Source organism: Salvia miltiorrhiza, chromosome 6 (genome assembly GCF_028751815.1).
Source record: "Salvia miltiorrhiza cultivar Shanhuang (shh) chromosome 6, IMPLAD_Smil_shh, whole genome shotgun sequence".
Taxonomy (NCBI): Eukaryota; Viridiplantae; Streptophyta; class Magnoliopsida; order Lamiales; family Lamiaceae; genus Salvia; species Salvia miltiorrhiza.
In genome coordinates, this window is record NC_080392.1 from 13,529,152 (window position 1) to 13,556,696 (window position 27,545).

At 39.0% G+C, this 27,545-nt stretch overlaps 4 protein-coding genes across 4 annotated transcripts; 2 read left to right on the forward strand and 2 right to left on the reverse strand.

The window, feature by feature from the left end:
- Positions 1-3,375: 3,375 nt before the first annotated feature.
- Positions 3,376-5,639, reverse strand: LOC130988761 (pentatricopeptide repeat-containing protein At1g12300, mitochondrial-like). Its single transcript, XM_057912718.1, has one exon. The coding sequence runs from the start codon at positions 5,469-5,471 to the stop codon at positions 3,663-3,665; it is 1,809 nt and encodes a 602-aa protein (XP_057768701.1). The 5' UTR covers positions 5,472-5,639; the 3' UTR covers positions 3,376-3,662.
- A 16,913-nt stretch (positions 5,640-22,552) lies between these two features.
- LOC130988754 (uncharacterized) lies at positions 22,553-25,534 on the reverse strand. Its single transcript, XM_057912702.1, has 2 exons — positions 23,497-25,534; positions 22,553-23,415 (listed from the first exon to the last, which is right to left on the reverse strand). Exons 1-2 carry the CDS (start codon positions 25,405-25,407, stop codon positions 22,693-22,695), a joined length of 2,634 nt encoding a protein of 877 aa, XP_057768685.1. The 5' UTR covers positions 25,408-25,534; the 3' UTR covers positions 22,553-22,692.
- Positions 25,535-25,960: 426 nt separating this feature from the next.
- On the forward strand, positions 25,961-26,962 carry LOC130988814 (delta(8)-fatty-acid desaturase-like). The gene has a single exon (XM_057912781.1). The coding sequence runs from the start codon at positions 26,130-26,132 to the stop codon at positions 26,529-26,531; it is 402 nt and encodes a 133-aa protein (XP_057768764.1). The 5' UTR covers positions 25,961-26,129; the 3' UTR covers positions 26,532-26,962.
- Positions 26,549-27,013, forward strand: LOC130990525 (uncharacterized). Its single transcript, XM_057914752.1, has one exon. It carries the CDS (start codon positions 26,549-26,551, stop codon positions 27,011-27,013), a length of 465 nt encoding a protein of 154 aa, XP_057770735.1.
- The last annotated feature ends 532 nt before the right edge of the window (positions 27,014-27,545 follow it).

Here is a 27,545-nt window from a genome sequence, read left to right on the forward strand (position 1 = left end):
TTAGAACTTTTTAGCTTGAAAATATATTTTTAAAGGTCAAATTTATATTAATATAATTTTTTTTGTAGATAAACAACTAATATATATATATATATATATATATATATATATCTTAAAAATCAAATTTTTAAACTTCAAAATGACTCATTGGAAAATCATTAATTGGAGAACCATTATCGATTTTCTTTAAAAATAAAAAATAAAAGTAAACTGAAGAGTTTAATTTTGTAGTAGCACGTTTATTTAAATTTACTGCAATTGTATACATTTTATTTTAAAAAATGAACGATACATATCTCATGTTAAACCCTTTATTTTTCCACTTCCCAATTGAAAAAATATTGGATATGTTGATAGGAACTTTATTTTAAAATTTGTATTTAGACAAAATGACCGCATAAATATGATTTAAATATGTATTCAAAAACTATATTAAACTATAGTTATACTATATGTAAATAAATAGTTTTGTACATCTTAGAATATTATATAATCCATAATAATTCTCACAATGATCGAATATATCGAGCATTAGTGCATTTTCTAAGAATGTTTAACCACTAATTTTCGATTGCTAAATTCATAATGGTCGAGCATGTTGAGCATTAATGTATTTATCACAAATACACTAATGTTCGACATACTCAACTCGCAGTGGTCAAACATGTTGAGCATTAATACATTTACCACAAATGTTCGATATGTTCGACTTACATTTGTCGATTGTGTCGAGCAAAGTTTGAGATTTAAGTAAGGGCAACTTTGTGATTTCAAGCTCAAAATTGATAGTTTTATATTTCATCCGTCTCACAAAAACATGAACAATTGAAAGTGGCACGTGTCTTAAAAAATGTTAGTTGTGAGTTATTGTGAGTGAAAAATTAGTCTCATTTTATAAAATGTTGTAAGAGTATTGAGTTAATTGAAGAAAAGGAGTGGTGGGTTATGATAGTTTTTTGTGAATAAATATGAAAATTAGGGATAAAAAATAAGGGAATAGTGTACAAAAACGAAGATGTTTATGTTTTTGTAAGAGGCCATAAAGTGGCAAATTGCTCATGTTTTTGTGAGACGGGAGGAGTAATTTTATTTTATAATAGATATTTTATATTTTATCTTTGAAAATAGGTAAAAATAACTATTGAACCTAGTTAAAACTTATTTTATCAAACACTTTTTTATGAAATTAATAATACTCTCTCCGTCCATAGAAAATAGCTTTTATTTTTTTGCCATTTTGAAATATCTATAAAAATTTACAACAAGCTATGTTGTAAAATAATGTAAAAGCTAAATGGAGCTTAAATCTAACGTGCCAATAGATTATAATTCTGACTGTAAGAAATTTAAATAAATGATCATTGAGAACCCGAAAAACGATATTTGATTTTTGAGCGCCAAACTTTTGAGCATTATCTCGTCTGGACCCTGAAATACTATATGTGACTTTTATACGTCAATCGTTTGAACATCACTATCTGATGCTTTAAATATCATAACTCACTTTTGAGCATCGTTTTCATTAGGAGCTTAAAAGAATGACTTGCGAGATTATACAATCTGAAGAGTGTAAGATCATAATTAACTTGTAAACATCATCTTGTATGAAGCTTCAAAAATCCTCTTTTGTGCATCATCTCATTTGGAGCTTAAAATACGATAATTGAGTTTCAAACTTCATTTCGATATAAACCTTTTCGAAAACCCGAGGATAGAAAACAACTCGTACCTCAGATTCATCTACACATCTTTCCAAGAAAGAGCTACATTCGTGTCCCACGGAAACACGGCCCGACATGCCCGGGAGCACGGGAACATCGAGCTTGGCTCAGATATGGGGAGATGATTTATTTCTCAAATTGATGAGAAAATAGCGACTTACTAAATTAAGTTGGATAATATACAATGCATCATATATTCTAATGCTAACTTGAGCACTTTTTTTTTTAAGAAAAAGAAGAACTATATTAAGTCACGATGAAGAATGTGTGAAAGTCAGGTCGAGAAGCTTGATTTCTAGATTATTACACCATTAGAACTAGTAGCGAAATTCGCCAAACAATGAGCCACATCATTTGCCTCCCGATGAACATGACAAATATCAATAACAAATGATCACGATTAACAAGAAATACAATGTAATCAATCCTTCATCATATCCTATGTCAAATGCACCTAAATCTTTTTTTTTAAGGAAATACATCTAAATCTTTTTTTTTTGTTATTTTTCTAAAATCTCCAACCTCACATCAACTTTTTATAAAATTTCATCAAATAAAAACTTATATATAAAATGGTTCTTAAAATAGGTTCTAAAAAAATTAAGATATAATTGGCAAAAATTGTTGAGATTATTATATATAAAATGGTTCTTAAAATAGGTTTAGAATGTATTTCCTAAGTATAAGTAATAGTTGCAATAACTTTGAGCCCAAAAATTATTATTGAGGCCGAAAACAATATTATTGAAGCCCGGGCATTTTATTGAGCTTGAATTTGTGACAAAATTTAGACAAAGATGGAAGAGTAGGTATCTATTATTATAAGAAATCTCATAGTGTGATTGTTTTCAAAAGCACACACTCAACTCAATCTCCCTTGAGCAATTGGTATATGTGCCCATATGAGCAAACAGCCGTTGAATCCTGCATTTCTGAGCTCCCAAGTCGATGTTGGGCAGCGCCTTCCTCCACTCGCCCGTCATCTCCCACACGCAACCTCCCATTTGTACTGATAAGCTCCAGCACATCCATGGTTGCGCAGTATCTCCCGCTTCCCCAGTGCACCAAACCTTCACTAATCAACGGATTGTTGGAGTGGAAAACAACGGATGGTGCAATCACTTTATACGCCAAGGAAGCTGCGGAGCCACAGTGGAACTGGCTACGACGGCCGTGATGACAGCCTCTTCCACCACCTCAGAGCCGTCGCCCAACGCCTTTGGTTGCATGATGGAAAGTTGAAAATATAGCGGGGCTATCCACGGATGGGCCAGAAGGCTCAAGAATACGTATGTGGATTGCCTCCGAGAATCAGACGTCTGGAGGAGAGGGCCAAGCAGGCGCCGAAGATCCCGTTCGGCTGGATATACGACAGAGAAGTGCAACTCTGAACGCAACTTGCTTGGAACGAGCTTCTCGCACAAGCTCTTCAGCTGGCTGCGATTGTAAGGAAAGCAACGCTGCGCTTGCAGTTCGTCTTCGTGGTTTTCGTATCGTGTTTAGGAGATGAAGCAGGGTGTAGATACCAGTTTGTTGCTATTAGTTGTGTTGCTAATCTAGGAAAGAGACTTCAGCTAGAAGGCTGTCTGCTTAATAGTACCACCCTTTATTTCTAGGTGAAAATCAAAAGCAGAAGAAAATAAATGAATATCCATTTCTGCAACGTACGCATATGAATTAAATTATTAGAATATATGAGAATATATTTGCACACAACATGAGATATATTACAAAAAATCGACTAATTGAAAAACCACCCGCAAGCAAGTACCCTTCCAAAAATCACAAGAAAAATCTTCAGATGAAAAAAAAACAGAAGAAATAGGAAGTCACGGAGATCAGCCCAAAGCCTGAGTTGAGAAAAAAAAAACTAGAAGAAATAAAAAGACAAAAAGTTCAGCCCCAAAGCCTGAGTTGGTTGCATCCCAGAAGACGAGATGACTATGATACAAAATCCTTTGGCAAAACATCCTTCATCAATTTGAGAAGAACATCATCTTTAGTTCGTCCTTGCATTTGATCAATGAGCATGGAAAGAGTAGAAACATCTGCTGAGAGTCCCTTTTCGCGCATTTCCTCCAAGTATGGTATTGCCTTGCTAAGCTCTTTCTTCTTTAGGAAACTTCGCGTCATGATATTGTATGCCACGTCGTTAGCAGCACAACCACCACGACTCTGCATCTCTGTAAGCAAACATTTTGCCTCCTCCGTAGAACCTTCGTGACAAAGTGCACCGATGATCATATTATATATACGAGCACCAGGTAGCACACCTCTAGAAGGTAGTTGGTTGAAAAGATCTCTGGCAACATCAAGTTTCCCATTTTTGCATAACCCATTAATGACAGCCCCATATGTGACTCTATCGAGATTAACTCCTTTCCCTTCAATCGTGTGCAGAAAAGAAAGAGCTTCATCAGTCTCCCCATTCCTGCACAGGCCATCCAACAATGTATTATAAGTATATATGTCAGGAGTTACTCGCCGAGCTTCCATATCCTTGAAAAGCTTCCAACCCTCGGAAAATCTACGCTTACTAAACAATCCATGTATCATGGTATTATAAGTACATGTATCATGCTCCACACCTTTCAAAGGAACTTCAAGAAAATGAAGCCAAGCTTCGTCTATTCTCCCCTTTCTGCAATATCCATTTAATAAGCAGTTGTAGCTAACAATATTAGGCTTAAGTCCCTTGTCAACTATGGAATCAAGTACTTGTTGTGCTTTGTCAATTTCCCCTCTCAAACAATACCCCTCCATTAGCGCAGTATAAGTGACAACATTAGGGCATACGTTACGTTGCTTCATAATTTCCAACAAATCTTCCGCCTCTTTCATCTTTCTCTCCTTGCAGTATGCATCAATCAATATACTAAAAGTAACAACGTCGAGAGAAATATTAGAATTAGACATTTCGTTCACCAGAACCTTAACATCCTCCAATCTCCCTAGGTCGCACAACCCCTGAATCATCATGTTATACGTGACAACATCGGGTGAAATACCCTTTTCGATCATTGTGGATAGGAGCTGAAAAGCATCATCCACCATTCCAGATTTGCGTAGCCCGTCGAGTAATGCATTATAAGTCTTAACATCAGGTCTCAACCTACTTCTTTCTAATCTACGAACTAAATCTCTCGCTGGAAGGACATTACCAGATTTACAAAGCCCATCTACCATCGCGAGAATCATAACATCATCAGGCTCACATATTCCAAAACGCAAAATCTTATTGAACAATTTCCCAGCCTCGGCCACCTTATGATCTAAAAACAGCCCTTTAATCAAAGTGTTGAATGTCGTGACATCTGGTTCGCAACCACTCTTGAAAAATAAACCCATTATAGCAAAGCCAGATTTTATATCTTTCAAGAGACAACAACAGTTGACGCCAATGTTCATTGTGTAAGCATTAACCGGGACACCCATCCTAAGCATTTCATCGAACACATAAAGGGCAAAAGAGTACTGCTCAATCTTTACACTAACACTCATAAGTTTATTATACACGAGAACAGAAGGCTCCGGCTGCATAATCTTCATTTTTTGAAACAATCCAATAGCATCATTTAATTCTTTAACACAACTGAAATCGATTCTGGGCTGCTTTGGTTGAAAAGCCTTGGAAGAGAAGAGAGAGAATGGAGGAGAGAGAATACCCGATTTATGCGACCATCGATTGAGAAATCCTCTTCCATGAATGAGATCGATTGCAGAAACAGCTGCCCTTCTGGTCGTCATCATTAATCGGTGAGTTTGGATCTTTTTCTCTTTTGGTTAGGAGTTGTGAAAAAAGGGATGAAATTGCAACGGATGGAGTTTGCAATTTTGGTGAAGGCGACTTTTTTAAAAGGACGAGTTCTCTCGGCTCAGATTTTGGTGAAGGCGACTTGTTTTCTCTGAATTTTGGGCTTGAATAGAAAGGATTGGACTCAAATTATTTGGGCTAAAAGAAATAAAAAGGGCGATTCTATTCATAGCCCCATATTTAATATAATAATTATGAATTTACGTATTTTATTCTATAATTTATAATTCTTAAATTAAATACCTAATAAAATAGTAACTACTTTCCCAATACAATTGATCCACTGATCTCGCCGTAACTATCTTCCTCTTCGCGAAAACGGTTTTTTTACTGTAATTCTTTGCAATCATTCACCATAGAATTGTTGCTACATTTATGTATTCTTTATAATCGGTTAAATGAAAAGGTACTCAAAAAAGTCTAAAAAGTATATATATACCAATAAAGCCAGTCATAATCACCATTTTTTTTTTGGAAAATAACTTCATCACTAAAATATCACAAATACAAACTCAAAATTTCCATAAACTAACAATTGATCTAATTCCCAATTAATAATTCAACGTTTATAGATTTGCCACAGTACCTCACAAAAAAAAATGGAAGAAGAAATTAGAATGTATGAAACTCATCACAATCATAACTCTGAAATTAAAAAAACCTGCAAAATAAACAACAATTTTTTTTAAAGAAACAACAAACACTGGTAAACGAAAATGCCGAAATGCTAAATCCAACCCTCCTCAACGAGCGCTCACTGCACATCAATACATCATCTCTTTAATCCTGTGATTTGTTGAAATGTTGATACTTTTTTATCATATTACATGGATTGCTTCCTCTTTGTTGTTTCTTGGAACTCTTTTTTTTTTTTTTTTCTTGTTTTGATTCACAATAATTAAATTAAATTAAACAAGATAAATAATTTCACAAATTCTTTTAGGAGACCAGACCATGGATTTTGAGAGTTAATGTTGTTTCCTACATTTCTTTGGAGTTGAAGATGCAAAAAATAAAGTTCTCATCTAACTTTCAAGTAATATTTTTAATCGTGTTTATTTCTTATGTTTTGTAGTCATTGTGTTTGATGAAAATATGTTATTTTATTTTATACACTTATTTATTTGATTATCATCATTATATAATACGGTTTGGGATTCATTGTCTCCCCTTAATTTTAGGGGCATTTGCAAAAATACCCTTTTCTTATAAACACTTGTAAAAATGCCCACTTTCACTTATGAAAGTGGGCATTTTTACAAGTGTTTATAAGAAAAGGGCATTTTTGCCTATTAACACTTAATTTTAGGTCCTACGTGGCCTTATGAGAGATTTTTATTTCAAATCTCTGCAATTCTAGAGCCATTAGCATAAATTTAAATATGGAAGTCTCAAACTAATCATATAATTTTTTTTATAATTATCATACTTCTTTTTTTTTACTTTTTTCTTTTTTCTTTTTATTCTCATTTTATCCTTCTTTTTTTCTAAATAAATATTCAATATACATATCAAATTAAAGATCGTGGCAAAAGCTTTAATTTGATATATAATATGCAAATAATAAATTTAAACTAAGAAATTCATACAAGCTAGAAGTTTTAAGAGGGAAATCTTATTAGGGTTAATAGCCGAAAAATACACGAACTTTCACCGAATTTGCATATTGCACATGACCTTCAAAAATAGCCCCAGAATACACCACCTTTTAATATAATCGCAAATTGCACCCGCATTGACTAACACCTTGATCGGTGGTGATGTGGCTGTCGAATTTTGTTGACGTGGACGATTTTTCGATGTAGTAAAATGATATCGTTTTGTAAAGCTCTTTTAAATTAAAAAAAATCAAAAAATGGAAAGCACTCATCGTCGCTCATTCTGCAAGAACTCATCGTCGCTCATTCTGCAAGAACCCTTTCTTCTCCAAATCTCTGCCGTTTTCTTCCTGGGCCGGCGAACCACCCAGATCCAGATGAGGCGTCGCTTCTCCAAATCTCGGCGACCGCTGCGGAAATTAGGATTTCGAAGGGCGCCGGTCAGGATCTCAAAAATTAGGGCAGGAGAGGGCGGCGGGACGGTGAAAATCGTGGGTGAAGAGGGAGACGGCGGGGTGACGGAAATCGAAGCACGAGGAGAGGTAATTGGTGTGTTGGACGACGCGCCTCTGCAAGGACGATGAAGGAAGAGGGGTTTGTAGGAGGGCGAGGCGGTAGCGACTTTGGGGATCTAGAGGTTTAGGCGGCGGCGGTAGGAATGGAGCAGAAACGTGTGTGTGTGTATGTCTGTGAGAAACGAGAGAAGAAGAAGATCCGCGATTGTGGGCAGCGGAGATCCGCGATCCGGTGAAACAGAAGGCGTGGTGGGCTGAATTGTGGGCGGCGGCGGCGTCCTTGGGCGCCGTTGTAGAAATCGATTGTGGATTCTTGCTGCTGGGGTTTCTCTGAGGGAGGGTGGGCATGGCAGATTCTTGCGGTTGGGGTTTCTCAGAGGGAGGGCGGGGCGATGTCGGAGGCGGTGGGGTGGCGCCGGATTCAGCAAGAAGGGAAATGAGCTGGGGTTGGTGACAGGGGCTTGGGGGTGGAGAGAGGCCAGACTTTTCAAAAGTTTATTTATTTATTTATTTTTGAGGAAATTCTTAAAATATCAAAATAGAAGACAACTTAATTTCTATTCAAAACGGCATCGTTTTGAATACATGGCTTGCCACCGTGTAAAAAACGCCACGCATAATGCCATGTAATTTAAAATATTTTCCACGTCATTACCGGTCAAACGTAAGAGTGATCGAAATTTTCGCCGTGTGCAATTTGCGATTAAATTAAAAGGTGGTGTATTGTGGGGCTATTTTTGAAGGTCGTGTGCAATTTGCAAATCCGGTGAAAATTCGTGTATTTTTTTGCTATTAACCCATCTTATTATAGCCATCTTTCATAAAAATATAAGTTTTATAGCCTTAATTTATAATAGATAAGTTATAGTCATTTTAAATTTAAAAGACTATGATACCCTTTGACTTTTTTGTATTTTCATTTACTCAATGACACCATCGAGTACGGCGGCGGCGACTGGAATGGCGCGGCGGCGGCAACCCGCCGAAAGGCAGTTTTAATGTAGAGAGAGAATGTGTAGAGAAGACAATGTTAAATAAAATGTAAAATGTTAAATAAAAATATAATGTAAATTGTTAAATAAAAATACAAATAAGTCAAAGGGTGTTATAGTCTTTTAAATATAAATTGATTATATAACTTATCTATTATAAATTAGGACTATAAAACTTATGTTTTTAATAAAAAGGACTATATGTGATAATTCCCACTTAATTTTTTTATGTGAACACGTCGATCCAACAAATTATCCCAAAAATCAAAGTTTTGGAGTTAGAACTAATGGTTCCCAACCCATATACAAAATCAAAACCTTTAACGAATTGCAAAATTTGATCAGCACTGTCGCTTAGTTCCATTCGTGTTTGGCTAAGTATATTTCAAACAATTTATAAGAGAATTTTATGAGATATAATTAATACGTCAAGAGTTTATAAATTATCGAAATATTTGAATGATTAAGCTTATAAGTTAGAGAAAAAAAAATGACGACAAATAAAATTAAAAAATATATGTTGATAATAATAAATTATACTCCACTATAGTTATTTTATGATTTGAATACGTTATAAGGTCGTCAAAAAATTAACATGAAATTAAAGAACTTATTCTGCAAAATTTAATAACTTGTTAAAAATGATCAAATGATATATACCCATTTTAAAAGATAAATTCTAAAAAATACTCACATTGTATAAAATATATAAATTATAAGATATTTTTTTATCCTTATGTTGAGCAGCAGATTTTGTACTGATGTTCGACTCATAATGATCAACTATATCGAGTTAGTGCATTTTCTAAGAATGGTTAACCACTAATTTGCGATTGCTAAATTCATAATGATCGAGCATGTTGAGCATTAATGTATTTATCACAAATACACTAATGTTCGACATACTCAACTCGCAGTGGTCGAGCATGTTGAGCATTAATATTGTTGGGGTCCCGGAGGATTGACTGGACATGTGTATTGGAGGGGGGGAATACACCTGTAGGCTATTTTTCGCAAATCAAAACAAACTAACCAAATTTCAGTTGGAAATAGGTTGAAGACTGATACTGAAGTGAACTCAGTATTTTGATATCAGTCAAGCACTGAACTTAACTGATATCCACGTAAGGTTTCAGTCTAGAGTTTGTAAACAAAGTAGAGTTATTGATCTCACTGACTATCAGTTGAATGGTCAGTTAGACTAATAACTCAGCAGCGGAATTTAAACTTAATGCGAATAGCCTTTAAAAAAGGTTTGTCAGTTATAAAATCCTTAGTTACTGACTCAACTAGAACACCTCTAGATTGACTTACAATAGGACAAGGACACTCTAGCAGTGGTAAGTTAACCCAATGTCGTCTCTTAAGGAAGATCTTAAAGGGCAATTAATTATGTCACAGAAAAACTGTAAACTAGGGATTATTAAACTAGAACTTGGAAAGTAAATTAACGTGAATTAAACTTAACTAGGCGAAAAGGAATTATTAACTAATGCTTGTAAATTAAAAGCTTAATTTTAAAATTAACTAGGCGAGAAAGAACAAACATAAATACTTAAGCATAATTAAACTATTAAACCTAGGCATGATTAAACGCATAAAGTAAAGGAATTAACTAAGCAAGTTGTATTTAAATAACTTTAATTAAAAGCTTCTAATCTAATCTAACTAGGCAGAAACGAAATTGCATAATTTAAAGGAAAGCATCATAAAAGCACATAAACTAAATTGCATAATTAAAAAGGCGGAATTTAAATTGCAGAATTTAAAGAAAGCAAGTAAAAGCAAATAAATAAACTTGATTAAAGAAATACCGTAAAACGTCTTGAGAAGTAATCTGTCACGTAATTACAACTCTAAACGGGAACTAATCTAAAACATGAATTGAGAGAACTATAACTAAACTAACCAAGAACATGAATTCGAAACTAAGACTAAAAAAGCAATAACCTAAGTCTTCGGCTGCCTAGCGGAAACTAAAGATTAGGGCAAAGGATTGTTATTTTTTACAATGAAAAGTATGCCCTATTTATAGACTTCTTTCAACCCTAATTAGCATCAAAATCGGCCTTGCAAAGCTGGACTCTAAAGGAAATAGAATCGTGAACTCAAAGGTAATCCAGCTGGCAGCGTGCTCTGCAAATCATCTCAACTCTGGCGAGAATTCGTGTACTCTGGCAACATAAGCAAACTCTGGAACTCGGCTCTGCAAAGTATAGTGCAGAGTTAAAAGTCAGCTCTAGCAGTAGCGAGCTCTTAAAAGTGCAGAGCTGAAAGTCAGCTCTGACATGTTGACTCTGTCGATCCTTAGCTCTGCTCTGTCAATCTTTAGCTCTGCTCTGCTACATAGCTATCCTCGCAGCTCTGCTCTGACGAGCTTCTCTGCTCTGCTCTGCAGCGGGCTTTTCAGCTCTGTACACCAGAGTGTGCTTAAAAACGTCATTCTTAACCCAAAATCTCCAAAATTACACTTTTTCATCTATAAAACCTAAATCTCCTGCAAAGCATAAAACGCACCATAAAACGCACCAATTTCCAGAAAATTTAACTTAAAATATGCACATGCAAACCCCCAAAATTAGAACAATTAAGCATAAATCAGTTACATTTTTCAGTTAATCCAGTTCAGTTGAAAACAGATTTAGCACAGAGAAGGAAAAACTGGAAGCAAATAAAGAACACAAGGATTTTTACGTGGTTCGGAAACAACGTTCCTAATCCACGGCCAGATGATTAGTCTGATAAACACTCTAGGCTGTTGCTTATGGGTGCACAACGAACCAAACAACTGAAAATCAAATTTTCAGTACCAACACAATGGGTTGGATTTCTCATTTACTCTTAGCACGCTAAGACACACTCGTGTCTTCTCCAACTTCTAGTTAAGATCTCTGAGTCAGAACACTAGTCTGAACTCCGTTGGCTTGCTGGTGCCAATGGACCAATCTGTTTAGTTTACTGGTACTAAACAACCACTGAGTTCGGTCTAAGTCTCGAACTCGATTACAATCGCTCTTCTTACTCTAAAGAAAAGATTATGTAAAATACCAACTAGGATTACTGAGAACAGACTCTCAAGTAATCATAAACTAGGCTACGGATATATCTTGTTTAATTGCCTTGATATTCTAAGAAAGTTTTTGTTAATCAGTAAGACTGATTTTTCAACATTTGAGTACTCTCTTCTTCGATTCAAGGTTTTAATCTAGGATAAGGCTGGCCTGTGATTTTGACAGAGTTTCAGCGTTTGTCTTGAATCGGTCCCACAAATTGAAGGTGTTCCTCGAATTCTATTTATAGGCGAAGTCCCGAATATATTCGTTGGAGAGACGGTCTTCAGAATTTCGACCGTTGTGAGACATTTCGTTCTTTGGGCAGAGGCTTCAATCTGCTTGGCTCAGGAAAGAACGATCTTCAAATCTTCTGCATTTAATGCAGTTGTACTTGAGCATTTAATGTGGTGTGCCTGATACTCTTTACTTTAGTTCGATGCAGAAAGTTGATTGGTACTTGATTTGAACTTTAGTTAGATTATGACATGAATTGCTTGAGTATCTCTGACTGGTGACTGATGATTTTCAGTTAGGATGCGTCCTTCTATAGTCCGTTTAATATGCTTCTGTCGTGCTTTCAGTCTTCAATCTTCAGTTGGTTGGTCTTCAGACAAACAGTCATGTTCTAAGCAATTGAACTCTAACACTAGAGATTAGTGAGAAGACCTATGCAATAACGAGAGATCTAAGTATTTTGGTATCATCAAAACTGAGGCAAGAATATTTCATTAAGTTCCCAACAATTTTTTCCTTTTTGATGATGTCAAAACCATACAAACAAGCCTCTCAAAGTAACGATTGAAAGCATAAAAATACACGTATTCAAAATATGAATATTATTCCCCCGAGCATAAGAACCTTATGTTGCCAGAACATAAAAGGTGACAGAAACACGCTGAGCAAGATATATAGCATGATAGCATAAAATAACTAAGTCAAAAAGGAGATTGTCATAACAACTAATTAGTTCGAAGGAAAAACACACTTTGCATGCAACATCAGAGTCATAAAATAAAGCAAACCAATCAAAGCAACACAAGATTAGATGTCATCAGTACGAGGTCTTTTGGATGACCTCTCCACAGTTCTCCTTGCTGATTTTCCTTTCTTCTCATCTTCCTTATTCTCTTCCCCCTTCTTCCGCTCTTCCTTTGTCTCTCCTCATTTCTTAAACTCTTCCCCCTTTTTGGCATCATCAAGAAGAGAAGGTTGTGTCTTCTGATGACCTTGGGGGTCTGTTTTAGCTGCGCTTGTTGCCGGTTGACTGCTCTGATGCTGGAGCTTCTTCACATGCGATTCAAGGATAAGGAATTTGGCTTTGAGATCGATTAGCTCCATTTCTTGAGCTTGAAGTATCTTTTCATTTGGATTCTCTATGCCATCAGTTGATTGTGTCCTGGTTGCAGGAGCTTCCTCTGTCCTTTGCTCGGTTGGTGCGGCATCAGTTGCTGGGGTAGGTGGATGCACATCCTTTATAGTTTCCTTATTCTGAGGTACTTTGTTAATCAGACCATGAGCAAATAGATATTGTTGAATAACCAACACCATATCAAGGATGGCATCCCACAAGTATGTGATGCTGAACTTTGAGAACATATTTGACTCAATTGAGTCAATTTCTGAGTCAGTCAAGAGAACATCGAGTTCTTGAAATTGAGGTCGGAGAGCAGTCTTGACAAAGGTATAGAAGAGATATTGAACAATGTCTTGGTATGCATCTGGATGCTCTTCAGCTCTAAGGCCAGGAAGAGAGACACTGAGGCTGTGTTGTGCAAGACTTAGGAAGTAGTTCCTAAGATCCGTAGGCTGAGACGATCTCGAAGATGAGGGAGCATCGGGATTGGCATAGGAGACATTTTCTGAAAAAGTTTCAGCACAGTGCTGAAGGAACCCTTTAAGATGAGGGAGAGATTCCTCTATTGGGGACGCATGGGATTGAACTGCAGATGACACTCCGAATATTCGTTGTTGTACCACAAGTTGATGAGAATGTTCATCAGTTTGAACTGGAGATTTCTCAGGGCAGTGTTTCGGTGAGACTTCAGTGCAAGAAGTGAGAGTTACTGATGTTTAGCCCTATTTTGTGATGAGTTTTATGGGTGTTTTGGCGTAATATTGATTTATATATTGGTCTCGTTTACTCAAGAGTTGATTGATTTGAGCTTTTGTGCTAATTTTGTTGTCTCGAAATTTTATGCTCGAATTGATTAATCCGTGGATAAAAATGGAGTCAAAATTAAGTTGAATGGTTTGAAGAATAATTGAAGCTCGTCTCGATACGAGTTCGTAAGCAAAAACATATCTAAAATTCGGCTTAGAACGAGAGAGAACGGACCAAAACAAGAAAATTGCGCAGTGTAGTGCGCATGCGCGGCGCTCGCCGGAAAGCTGCAGCCGAAGGCCGGCGGCACCCGCCTCCTCCAGAGGTCGTGGGGTGTCCACGGCGGCGCCGTATGGCCGGCCACCGCCGCTTCCGTTTCCTATAAATATTTGTTTCCAACTTTAGCGCTGGAGGACCATTTTCTTTTAGGTTTTTTGGACAGTAGCCGACATCAGTTTTGGGGGGCACACAAGCCGCACGTTTTTCGAGGGCAATCAATTTCTACACTTCACTTTTCGTTTTTGGGTTTAAATCATTAGATGTAAAGAATTTAATTGGATTAGCTTATCAATAGAAGGGGAGACACATTCCATGTACGGTTCCCAGGATAAAACTTGGTACTTGATTATTCATTTCCATGTCTTCAATTTAATTTCTTTTAATCATTGCAATATCAATTCAAAACCATTCTCTGCATTTCATTCAATAATTTAGTCATTAGATTTTAGTATTTAAATCCTAGGCAATATGGAGACTTGCGCATAATATATGAAGATTACTGTAACTTTCATTTTCTTGCTTAATATTGCACGATTTACTATGCCCTCGACTTTGTAGAATCGATCTCATGATTTTGAAGTTCCATTGCTGATTTTTAATTTGTGAATTTAGTTAATTATCTATGGTAGAGGATCAAATCGTATTCGATGTTATTGATTTAATTGTTGGCTCTTAATTTAGAGTTTATATTATTGATTTAATATTTTCTAAAACCCTAGTTTAGAACTCTAGTTTATATGGCAGCTGCGCAGCTAGCTCTGACTCGGCCTTGTACTCTGGTAGCTGCTGTAGACAATTAAATTGTCGTCGAATTAAATCATGGCACGTGTAAATTCATGAATTAAATATTCAATTATATTTTCTATTTTTATTAAATGGGATTTTATTCCTAAATTAAATAGATATATAATTAATATTTAATATAAATGAATTAATGGGCTTATGGACACCTAAAGCCCTAAGGCCCATACATGGAGGCCCAAAGCCCATAAAGCCCATGAAGCCCATCTCTAAAATCTATAAATAGAGGTGTTGGGGTGCTCATTATGACAACGTGAAGGAGTGGAAGATCGAAGAGCACAAAGAATTCTCTCTAGTATCACAAGTAGAAGAGGCGGAGAATTGGAGAGTTCAAGTATTCTTCCAAGTATTCAAGTATCTTGAAGAATTCTATCTAACGTTCAAGTCTCCTTCAAATCTTCAAACGTTTGAGTATTCAAATCTTCAAGTATCCTTCGAATCTTCAAGTATTTGAGCATTCAAATCTTCAAGTATTCAAGGATCTTCAAATCTTCGAGTATTTCTTCAAATGTTCAAGTATTCCTGCGAATCTTTGAAGTGATCTTCAAGTATCCAAAGAAATCAAGTTCAAAAGCTTCAAGGCATTCTTACAAATTCTAAGAATGTTCTCAAATCAAATCAAGTTCAATGTTCAATCCAAAATCATGACTTAAGTCCTTTGGATTGGCGTCATCAAAACAAGTATTTCAAGAACCTTCGAGCTTGTTCAAGAATCAAATGGAAGAGAAGAATCAGAGGATTAACTAGAGATTGCAACCCGCAACAATCTATCTTCAAATCTATCAAATTATCTTTGTAACGCGTTTTGTATTTTATCAAATTGAAATACAAAAATTTGTGTTTACAAATTTTGGCACGCCCAGTGGGACATCTCTACCTCTCATCTCTACTCTTCACCAAAAATCTTGAACAATGTCCATTCAACCAAATGCAACTACTCCAGCTTCATCTAAAGGTTCTTCGGAAAGCATCGGTGTGATCACGCGAAGCAAAGCAAAATTGATGCAAGAGATGTCCAAGTCGACCTCCCGTCTTCCATCTATCCATGAAGAAGATGACAACTTTGAGAGAAGCTTCACATTCCCCACTGAAAATTATCAACTCCATGCAAGTGTCATGATGACAAACACTTCCACCATGGAGGAACAACTCTTGAACTTGACAAAGATGGTTGAATCTCTAACCAAACACATCCAAGAGCAAGATGCCCAGATTGCAAAGCTTAAAGGAGAAAAGGGAGATTCAAGCCACGCCAACAACGATAGGGAAGGCGAAGAAAGCGAAGAAGATGGAGAGAATAACGATGAAGAAATCTCCAAAGACAAATCAAAGAGTGATGGAAAAAGGCCTTCAGGAAAAGACATTCTCTTCTCGTCTGGTGGCCTCATTCCCATTGACCAACTCAAAGAGTTCATCGAAGCAACAATGAAGAATAACTCTGATGGAAGCTCCAAGTCATCGTTAACTTACTCCAAGCCATATACTCGGCGAATTGACAGTATGAAGATGCCTCTTGGCTATCAACCACCAAAATTTCAACAGTTTGATGGCAAAGGAAATCCAAGACAACATGTGGCTCATTTCATTGAAACATGCAACAACGCTGGTACTTATGGAGATCATTTGGTCAAACAGTTTGTTCGCTCATTGAAAGGTAATGCCTTTGATTGGTACACCGACTTAGAATCAAACTCAATTGATAGTTGGGAACAACTGGAGCATGAGTTCCTCAACCGCTTCTATAGCACTAGAAGAACTGTCAGCATGGTGGAACTCACAAGTTCACGTCAATTCAAAGAAGAGCCAGTCATTGACTACATCAACCGATGGAGAAACCTTTGTCTCAACTGCAAGGATCGATTGTCTGAATCATCTGCCATCGAAATGTGTATTCAAGGGATGCATTGGGGCTTGCAATATATTCTGCGAGGAATCCAGCCAAGAACATTCGAGGAACTAGCCACTAGAGCTCATGATATGGAGTTGAGCATGATGGCAAGAGGGATCGAAGGACCACCAATCCAGGAGTCTAGCAAATTCAAGTCAGAATTCAAGAAAGGAGGAAAACCATATGACAAAGCACCAAAGAAGGAATCTATGGCAGTGAAAGCAACTTCTGTGAAATTTCTAAAGAAAGAAGTTAATCAGGAAGACAACCAGAATGCTCCACGAGACAATCAGAACTCTTCCCGAGACATGGGGCAAAGAAGACTTACCTTGAAAGAAATGCAACAAAAGCAATACCCTTTCTTAGACTCTGATGTTTCAGGAATTTTTGATGACATGCTCAAAGAAAAGCTTATCGAGTTGCCAGAAATGAAGCGACCAAATGAAGCAGGGAGGACAGACGATCCAAATTATTGCAAATACCATCGTCTGGTTGGGCACCCCATACATGATTGCTTCATCTTCAAAGACAGGGTCATGCGGTTAGCTCGAGAAGGGAAAATATCTCTTGAAGAAGACGCTACTACTGTAAATATGGTCTCCACCGACTTGAATGACATAATAGAAGGTATTGGAACCCTGTATGATACATCCAACCAAGTAGATGAAGAACCTGAAATAAACATGGAAGAAGACGATGATGCATTGGCAATCACATTCTCCAATGAAGACTTGCAACTTGGATTCGAACCTCATAACAGGCCATTGTTCGTGAGTTGTTATACACAGGAGCAAAAGGTCAATCGAATTCTCATCGATGGAGGCTCGGCAGTCAATATCTTGCCACTATGGACTTTGAAGCAATTGGGAATCCAAGCAGAAGAGCTGTCAAACAGTCGATTGATGATTCAAGGTTTCAACCATGAAGGGCAAAGAGCTCTTGGAACTATAAGGCTGCGATTGCAGATGCAGGACATGGAGTCCACAGCGTTGCTTCATGTGATTGATGCAAGGACATCCTACAACATGCTTTTGGGTCGACCATGGCTTCATGAAAATGGTGTTATTCCTTCTACATTGCACCAATGCTTCAAATACTATCAAAATGGCACCGTAAGAAAAGTGGTTGGTGATCACAAACCTTTCACAGAAGCAGAGTCACATTTCGCCGATGCTCAATTCTATTCGGGAAGAACTAAAGCAACAATGGTGGAAAGGGATGTACCACAGGAGGAGTCAGGATCCCGCCAAGAGAAAGAATCTCGCCCAAAGATGGAAGGTTTCACCATCCCTTTGACTAAGATTGATGCCAAAAAGCTCATTCCTCAGTCACTCAAAGATTTTGCCCGACCAAAGCAAAGTGGCGCCACAGAACATGGAGATCTCTCAGACAAAGAACTCTCAAAACACTTTGGTCCGAAGGCATACAAACTCCTTGTGAATGCTGGATACAATCCCCAAGAAAGCTCCACGTCAAAGTCTTATGTGAGAAAAACTGCTAATACAAGCCAAAATCCCAAGGCAGGCTTGGGATACATGGTGCAAAGCCCCATTCGTATTGCCATCAAGAGAGCCACTGCTAACTATGCTAGCACCAAGCAAATCCCGAAATCTTCAAGCAATCGGAGAACCCAAAGGGTTTCTGTTTTCAAAAGATTGGATGAAAGAAAAGCTCAACGAATATCTGTCTTTAAAAGGCTTGGCAAAGGCAAGTCATGGAAAAAGGACGTGACAAAAAGGGCAAATGAATTGGACATAACAGAGAAGCTAAGGAGCTCGATTCCTTCTCATATGAAGAGGTGTACCACTTTGCTCATATCATATGGAAAAGAATTGAAGGCCAAAATAAAGACAATCATCTTTACACGGGATGCCGAAGACGATGAAGATAGAGAGTGTGTGGCTTCATCTTACTACACTACTAATAGTGCTAGTAATCCAGTTCCTCTTCCTCATACTACTCAAGGTCAAGTGCGTCGCGAAGATGTTGTTACATCAAACCATATCACCTCATGTGAAGAAGTGGTTGTCGAAGAGGAAGACGCTGAAATAGCTCCTCAACAGTTTGAAGAAGGAGTTGAGGGTACCGTTGATGAATTGAGAGAAATTAATTTGGGCACTATTGAAGATCCACGACCCACTTACATCAGCGCGTTGTTGACTGTTGATGAGGAATACTCATATATCGAATTGCTCAAAGAATTCAAAGACATCTTTGCATGGTCTTATAAGGAAATGCCGGGGTTGAGCTCCAAGATAGCTGTTCATCATTTAGCCGTTAGAAAGGATGCACGACCAGTCAAGCAGGCCCAGCGCCGATTCCGACCAGAATTAGTTCCTCTAATTGAAGCTGAAGTGAACAAACTCATCAATGTGGGTTTTATTAGAGAAGTCAAATACCCAACATGGATTTCAAGCATTGTTCCAGTAAGAAAGAAAAATGGACAAATTCGTGTATGTGTTGACTTCAGGGACTTGAATGAAGCATGCCCCAAGGATGACTTTTCATTGCCAATTGCCGAATTGATGATCGATGCCACAACTGGGCATGAAGCATTAACCTTCATGGATGGATCTTCCGGTTACAATCAAATTCGCATGTCACCAAATGAGGAAGAGTTGACAGCATTTCGAACCCCGAAAGGAATCTATTGCTACAAAGTGATGCCATTTGGGTTGAAGAACGCTGGTGCCACTTACCAAAGAGCCATGCAGAAGATATTTGATGATATACTTCATAAAAATGTTGAGTGTTACGTGGATGATTTGGTGGTTAAGTCCAAAAAACGAAACAATCACCTACAAGATCTACGAATGGTTTTTGAGCGATTGAGAAAACATCAGTTGAAGATGAATCCACTAAAATGCGCATTTGGTGTCAAGTCTGGCAAATTTCTTGGGTTCATTGTTCGCCATCAAGGGATAGAAATTGAACAAGCAAAGATTGATGCCATACTAAAAATGCCCGAACCTCGAAATATCCATGACTTGAAAAGTTTGCAAGGGAAGTTAGCATACTTACGAAGGTTTATTTCAAATTTAGCTGGAAGGTGTCAACCATTTAGCCGAATTATGAAGAAGGGTATACCATTCGAGTGGGATGAGTCATGTAGAAATGCTTTCAAGAATATCAAATCTTACTTGATGCAGCCTCCTGTATTAGCAGCACCTGTGCCAGGACGCCCCTTGATTTTGTATATTGCTGCTCAAGAACGATCCATGGGAGCTCTGCTTGCGCAAGAAAATGAAGGTGGAAAAGAGAATGCATTATACTACTTGAGCAGAACAATGACACCAAATGAGTTGAAATATGCTCCAATTGAGAAGCTGTGTTTGGCATTGATTTTCTCCATCCAAAAGCTTAAGCATTATTTCCAAGCTCACACTGTCCGCCTTATATCCAAGGCAAACCCTTTAAAGTTTGTGATGTCAAGACCTGTTTTATCTGACAGGCTTGCACGTTGGTACCTCCAACTGCAACAATTTGAGATTGTGTATGTTCCTCAAAAGGCTGTGAAGGGACAAGTGTTGGCAGACTTCTTAGCAGACCACCCAATTCCTGCTGAATGGGAGCTAAGTGATGACCTCCCGGATGAAGATGCACTTGTAATCGATGTCGCCCTACCATGGTGGATGTTTTTCGATGGAGCATCTCATAAAGAAGGTGCTGGTGCCGGGATCGTGTTCGTGACACCAGAGCGTCAAGTGCTGCCATTTTCCTTCACTCTAACTGAGAATTGCTCTAACAATGTAGCAGAATATCAAGCTCTGATCCTCGGTTTGGAAATGGCGTTGAATATGCAGCAATCTCACCTCAAAGTATATGGTGATTCTAAATTGGTGGTTAATCAAATACTTGGATTGTATGAAGTAAAGAAATCTGAATTATTGCCATACGTCAAGTATGCTCGAAAGATCATTGAGTGGCTCGGAGATGTGGAGATTGAGCATATTTCAAGAAGTGAAAACAAGCAGGCAGATGCCTTGGCCAAACTCGCGTCTACCATAGCTATGATCAGTGGCGAAATTCAAATTCCAGTGTGTGAAAGATGGGTTATACCACCTATTTTTGAAGAAGAGAAATGCGAAGAAATTGAAAGTCATCTTGTTGAGGTCTTCGAAATTGAGGAGGAAGATTGGCGCCAGCTGTTGGTCGATTACTTGAAGTATGATAAATTACCAAATGATCCACGTCGAAGGGTTGACATCCGACGGCGCGCCACTCGCTTCATTTTCTTCAAAGGGACGCTTTATAGGAGGTCTTTTGATGGAGTATTTCTCAGGTGCCTAAGTAGTGAGGAAGCTGCTAAAGCCATGGAAGAGGCGCATTCCGGCATTTGCGGTGCTCATCAGTCAGGTCCAAAGCTGCACTTTCGAATCAAGAGGATGGGCTACTACTGGCCAACTATGGTGAAAGATTGTTTGGATTATGCGCAAAGATGTCAAGCCTGCCAATTTCATGCGAACCTGATTCATCAGCCACCCGAGCCACTACACCCCACAGTTGCATCCTGGCCTTTTGATGCTTGGGGCATGGATGTTGTTGGTCCATTGACAAAATCATCTGGGGGGCATTTATACATTTTGGCAGCGACCGATTACTTCTCCAAGTGGGCTGAGGCGATACCATTAAGAGAAGTGAAGAAAGAGACCGTTGCTGAGTTTATCAAGACCAACATCATCTATCGCTATGGAGTTCCTCGCTACATCATAACTGATAATGGAACACCTTTCAGCAACACGGTAATAAACAAGCTTTGTGAAAAATTCGGCTTCAAGCAACGGAAGTCATCAATGTATAATGCACCGGCAAATGGGTTGGCTGAGGCATTCAACAAGACTTTGTGCAATCTGTTGAAGAAAATTGTTTCAAAATCAAAGCGTGACTGGCATGAACGTATTGGGGAAGCATTGTGGGCATATCGAACCACCTATAGAACTCCTACGCAGGCAACGCCTTACTCTTTGGTATATGGAGTTGAAGCTGTCATTCCTCTCGAGCAACAAATTCCCTCTTTGAGAATGGCCATTCAGGAAGGGCTAACTGAAGAAGAAAATGCACGGCTGCGTCTGGAGGAACTCGAAGCTCTAGATGAGAAAAGGCTGGAAGCTCAGCAAAAGTTAGAATGCTACCAAGCTCGCCTCTCAAAGTCTTTCAACAAGACGGTGCGAGTGCGTTCTTTTCAAGTTGGAGATTTGGTCCTCGCTGTGAGGAGGCCAATCGTTGTCACTCATCGTGTTGGAAACAAATTCGTATCAAGGTGGGATGGCCCATATGTTGTCAAGGAAGTCTACACAAACGGAGCATACAGGCTTCTTTCTGATGACAACGTCAAAGTTGGGCCTATCAACGGCAAGTTCCTGAAACGTTACTATCCTTGAAAGGTGGTAGAAGTTGAAGCATGTACATATGTATATAGTTTAAAATATATATATATATATATATATAGAAAAGCAAAAAAAAAAATATATATATATATATAGAAAAACAGAAAAGCCAAAAAGATGAGTCAGATGAAAAACCAGAAATGGAGAAAAAACAAACAAAATGGAGTGTATGAAGACAGCTCCTTGACGCACGAGCCTAAACTGCATGTTACTCCTGGCCCGTATGAGTATAAACTGTGCACGGCACCCAATCTCAAACACTTGTTGATCCTATGAACTACGTTTTGACTTGATCCCTTTCAAAAGGGTACGTAGGCAGCTTAGATAATTTCTAAGTTCAGTCATAAGTTGTGTTTGACTCTTTTCAATTTATATCATCAAGTTATGATTTAAGTTGATTATGTGAAGCCAAAAACGTTTCATTCCAAAATAGCAAAGAAATCAAGTCATCAAAAGAAGCACAAGCATTGGGAGAAGATGTCAAAATATCCATGACAAACCAAATGAGAATCATCAAAAGATGAATGATAAAAATGCAATATACTAAGCAAAAGGGTCTTGATCTCTCAAAATCTGCTGCATAGACTCTAGTGAAAGCTTCAAGGCTTCCAAATTCTTCAAGACCTCATCATTTCTCGAAGCCTCTTCAAGCTTGGCCAGGTCTTCCTTGAGTACCTTGATCTCACCACGAGTAGTCTTGAGTATCAGGCTTCGCTGCTCCAAAGACACCAACAATTCTTTTTTGCGTTTCTCCAACTCATCAAGATCCGCTTTTAAAGCATCACAATTCGCAGCATCCTTCTTCTCTTTGGCAAATTTCTCTTGAAGGCAAACCTTGACCTCTCGAACTTTGAGTGTGTGGCCTTCATTGATCTCATGAGAAGCCGACCTTACTTTATCAAAAGCGGTGGCTTTGGAGAATAGTTCATCAATACTATCTTCAAGGTTGGAAAGGTCAAGACCACAAATAATCTTCATACGGGAAATGCCACTCCGTATCTCATCTTCGAGCGCCGATAGAAACTCGACTTTGGTTCTCTCAACCTTGTCACGAAGCTTTCCCCAGATGATCCTGCAGCACGACTTGAGTTCATCATCGATCATGCGTGTGGCATTGAACTCGGAAGGCGCCCCACATGATGGCATTGGTCGGGGGCGGGATTGTTTAGCAAGACAAGGAATCTCGTTTGACTTATTGGATTCAATGGATACACAGTCGATTGGTGAGCCCTTCTCAAGATTATTTCCAAACACTTCTTTCAAAGCCTACAAAAGGGCAAGAAGAAGATGCAATTAGAATGTGAAATTATATATCAATACAAAAGAAGATAAGAGATGAGGAAAGACCTTGTTCACATCGGCATCCACTAGAGTTGGCTCTTCCTCAACGTGACCCTCGGCCGGTTTTGAGGACCCCGCAATTCTCTTCTTTTTCCAATTACGCTCAGAATTGCTACTACCAGAATCAGCTATGAGGGTGGTAGAGACGACCTTCCTCTTTCCATCTTTGGAGTTGATTGCTTCTTCCTGATCTTTTCTTTTAAAAGTGATATGAGCCGGAGAAGAGATTTTGTTTTCAAAAGAAAATCTGTACGTCCTATCCCACCAAGTCTTATAGTCGACTGAACAATGTATCTTCATGTCCAAAGAAGATCGTGGAAAACATGCCCTTGATCGCGATCTGTGCAGCAAACACATGCGCCAAAGGTTGAGACCTTCTTCCAAAGATGTCCTTTGAATGTTCTGAGTAAGGCTGCTGGGTACGATTTGGTAATAACTAAATTGACGGCTGAAGCGGTGAGGACCATAAGACTCCACGATGAAGTGGTCATCCAGCCGGCGAACCAAAAAACTCGAGCGAATAGCCATGAAGAAGCATTGCTCAATCTCTCTTGTATTTTCACCATCGACATAGAAAATGTCATCTTCCTTGGTGAATGTGGTACAAATCCAACGAATCGAGTTGTACGACTGAATTCGTTCGCGGCACGCAACAGGCAGATAATACTTCGCAGCTCCTTCGCCTGAGTATAGAGTCATCTTGGCGACACCAAGGCTTCTTGGAAGGGGAATGTGAGTATTGAAATAGAGCGCTATCCAACCATATATGAAATGAAAGGGTAGCGTCACCGGGACAAGAGAAGGCTCCATAGAACTAGAGATAGTGTTCAACCCTTTGTAGATGCTGGCTAGAACTGGAGCTGTAAGGGCAACTTTCTGTTTGCACGCCATCAAACTTGCCATTTTGAAAGAGGTTGGTCTAATCGACATGGCATCACCATCTGGAAAAACAAAGATACACAACCAGCAAGCTATATGAGCTGCCAAGTACATAGTGGTGTGATACTTGTCACTAGCATCAAGCTCGATGAATGGAGCCCTTTCTTCAGAAGACCATGGTTGATGCGCTCCAAATGAACCACTCGGATTATGAGTCGATTTGGGGCGTTGAGATTTCTTTGCCCTGCGAGCAGGAGGATGAGAATACTTTGAAGCTTTCTTCGACCAAAATTTGATCCATTCATCGATAGAAACTGAGCTCTTAGGATCCTTGCCATCACGATGCTTAAGAGAATAGTAAGCAGAGAGTAAATATCTACAACTCAAGGGAATGAACGGGTTGCCAAACTGATCTTTGCCAAGAATCTCTTTCGCGCAGGGTACAACCTCATCATACAGTGTCCCGGTACACGGAAGCCCTGATAGATATTGTAAATCCCATAGAGAAATAGACATCTCGCCAGATGAAGTGAGAATGGTGTTCGTCGCAGGACACCAAGCTTCACAGAACGCTTTAACCATCTCGGGCTGGCAATCATAAGTGAAAAGAGAGGCATAAACTGCATCATAGATACCAACAACTCGGAGTTCATTCCCGCAGCGGCTAAGGATATCTTCAGTCCACTCCCAATAGCCTTCAAAGAAATGAAATTCCCCACGAAAGCTTGTAACCCTTCCCCATTTGGCATCTTTATCGATGATCCTTCGCCTCAAAGTCAATAGAAAATTGGACTCCTTGCTTTGCCAAGGACGGGCCGGATGCAATGTATGAGCTTTCGACGCTTTGTTCAAACTGATCTCGCTGGTCCATTCCGACTGATATAGAGAATTCAAAAGTTTGGGCCAAGGTTTCACATAGTGGCCTATCAATGCCGGAAATACTCTTAGATGCGTGCCCATTTCCGTCTCTTGCTCATCATCACTCAAGATCAGCAAATAGTCTTGACCATTGACCACAATATCTTTGAAGACCACCATCGTGACACTGCAAGGAAGCAACACATCCAGACTTAGAAATTTATTTGCATTTAAATAAAATGTGAATTAAATTCTAGTCAAGATAAAAGGAGGCAAGCAAAAGGAGGCAAGATTGAATTATATATATATATAAATATATATATATATATAAAATAAAAAAAGGAGAAATTTAATCATTTAAAAAAAATAAAAAAAAGGGCCACCACTCCTTGAATTATATATATATATATATATATATATAGAAATTCAATCATTAAAAAAAAAAAAAAAGTAAAAAAATCGGCCCACTCCTAAACTTTCAAAAAGAAGGCCCAATACCCATCTATTACTCCTTGAGAAAACATAAAAGCCCATCTCTCATTAAAAATGAAAGGCCCACCAAGCTCACTCTCTCTATGAAAAATAGGGGCCCAATTCTCTCTAAAGCCCAAAAGTAGAGATTCAGCCCAATCTCCAGGGCCAACGCCTCAAATCGTCGACCGACACTTCTCTCTCACTCCTCAAAAATCCCTCTCCTAAATCCTAATTGCTGCTACTGTCTCCTGCTCATGAGTGACACACACACTCCCAGCTCTCTCTCTCTCAACCAATGGCGTAGAACAGATTGAGAGAAGAAGAAGAGAGATAAAGCTAAAAGCTCCCTCACACCACACCAGAGCTCACCTCTCTCTCTCTCTCTCTAAAACCCTCCTCCCAAAATCGAATCTTGCGCCGCCCCAGCAATGGCGGAGAGCCAGAAATACATCACCGCCGACGAGCTGGCCACCCACACCACCTCCGGCGACCTCTGGATCTCCATCCACGGCAAAATCTACGACGTCTCGCGCTGGATCAAATCCCACCCCGGCGGCGACCTCCCCCTCCGCAACCTCGCCGGACGCGACGCCACCGACGCATTCCTCGCCTACCACCCCACCCGCGCCTGGCCCCACCTCGCCCAATTCCACAACGGCCTCCACCTCCAAAACTACACCGTTTCGGAGGTCTCCAAGGACTACCGCAAACTCCTCCACGACTTCACCAAGATCGGCCTCTTCGAAAACAAGGGCCACAACGTCTTCCCCTCACCCTCTTCTCTATCTCACTCACACATCCACACAAATTATACTGGAAATAAGCAGTAAGAAATAGCTGAAAAAAAATGGGAGTTTCAGTTCCCATTCTCGCGATCTCCATCTCTCTGCACCTCATTGCTTTCGTGCTTGCTGTCGGCGCCGAACGACGCCGTAGCACGGCGACGGTGAAGCCGGATGAGTACGACGAGAGAACGTACTGCGCGTACGGAACCGACGCGTCGACGGTGTACGGACTGGCGGCGTTCGGGCTGCTGCTGATTGCGCAGGTGTTGATTCACGGCGTTACCAAGTGTTTCTGCTTTGGGAGGGGGATGATGGAAGGCCGCCGCTCTACTACTCGCGCTGTCGTCTTCTTCGTTCTCTCATGGATCATTTTTCTGGCAGCAGAGGCATGCTTGCTGGCAGGATCAGCTCGGAATGCTTACCACACAAAATATCGAGCAATTTTCCACGTAGAGCAAATATCGACGCCGGCGAAGGAAGTGGCAAGCAAAGGAAGAAAGGAAATAAGAAAGAAAGAAATGAGCTGAAGGAGAGGCTACTGCTGTCAATACCAGGATCGCAGCACCTCTATTTATAAGCAAACTTCTCACCAAATCTCTAAACTTAGCTGTTCTTCCAGCGCCGAAGAGTGGAGTTCCAGCTATGAAAGGCCCTTCAAAACAAGCTGTTAAAGCTTAAAAGGGACTACATTTAATACAATGAAGGACTTTGTTTGCGTTGGCACGCATAAGATAGCTGAGGAAAGTAATACTCTTATAAAAATTTGTAAATTAAGACTTTGTTTACAATGAAGGACTTTGTTTAAAGTTATATCTAATCCCATTCATTGGAGGAAGTGGGCCGAAGATTACCCCTTTGGTTAAATTAAGAAAAATGTGTGGAGTTGGGCTTGTAATTAATTGCTTTGACTATTTAAAGTTGGAGAATAATTAAGCTCAGACTTCTCTTGATCGGCCCATAAATTGAAGTTCGTTTAAAGGGGCACGAATTAAGAGTATTCGACCACCTTTGATTATTTAAAAAAAAAAAAAAAAGGGTTTCAAGTCAAGAACTCCTAAA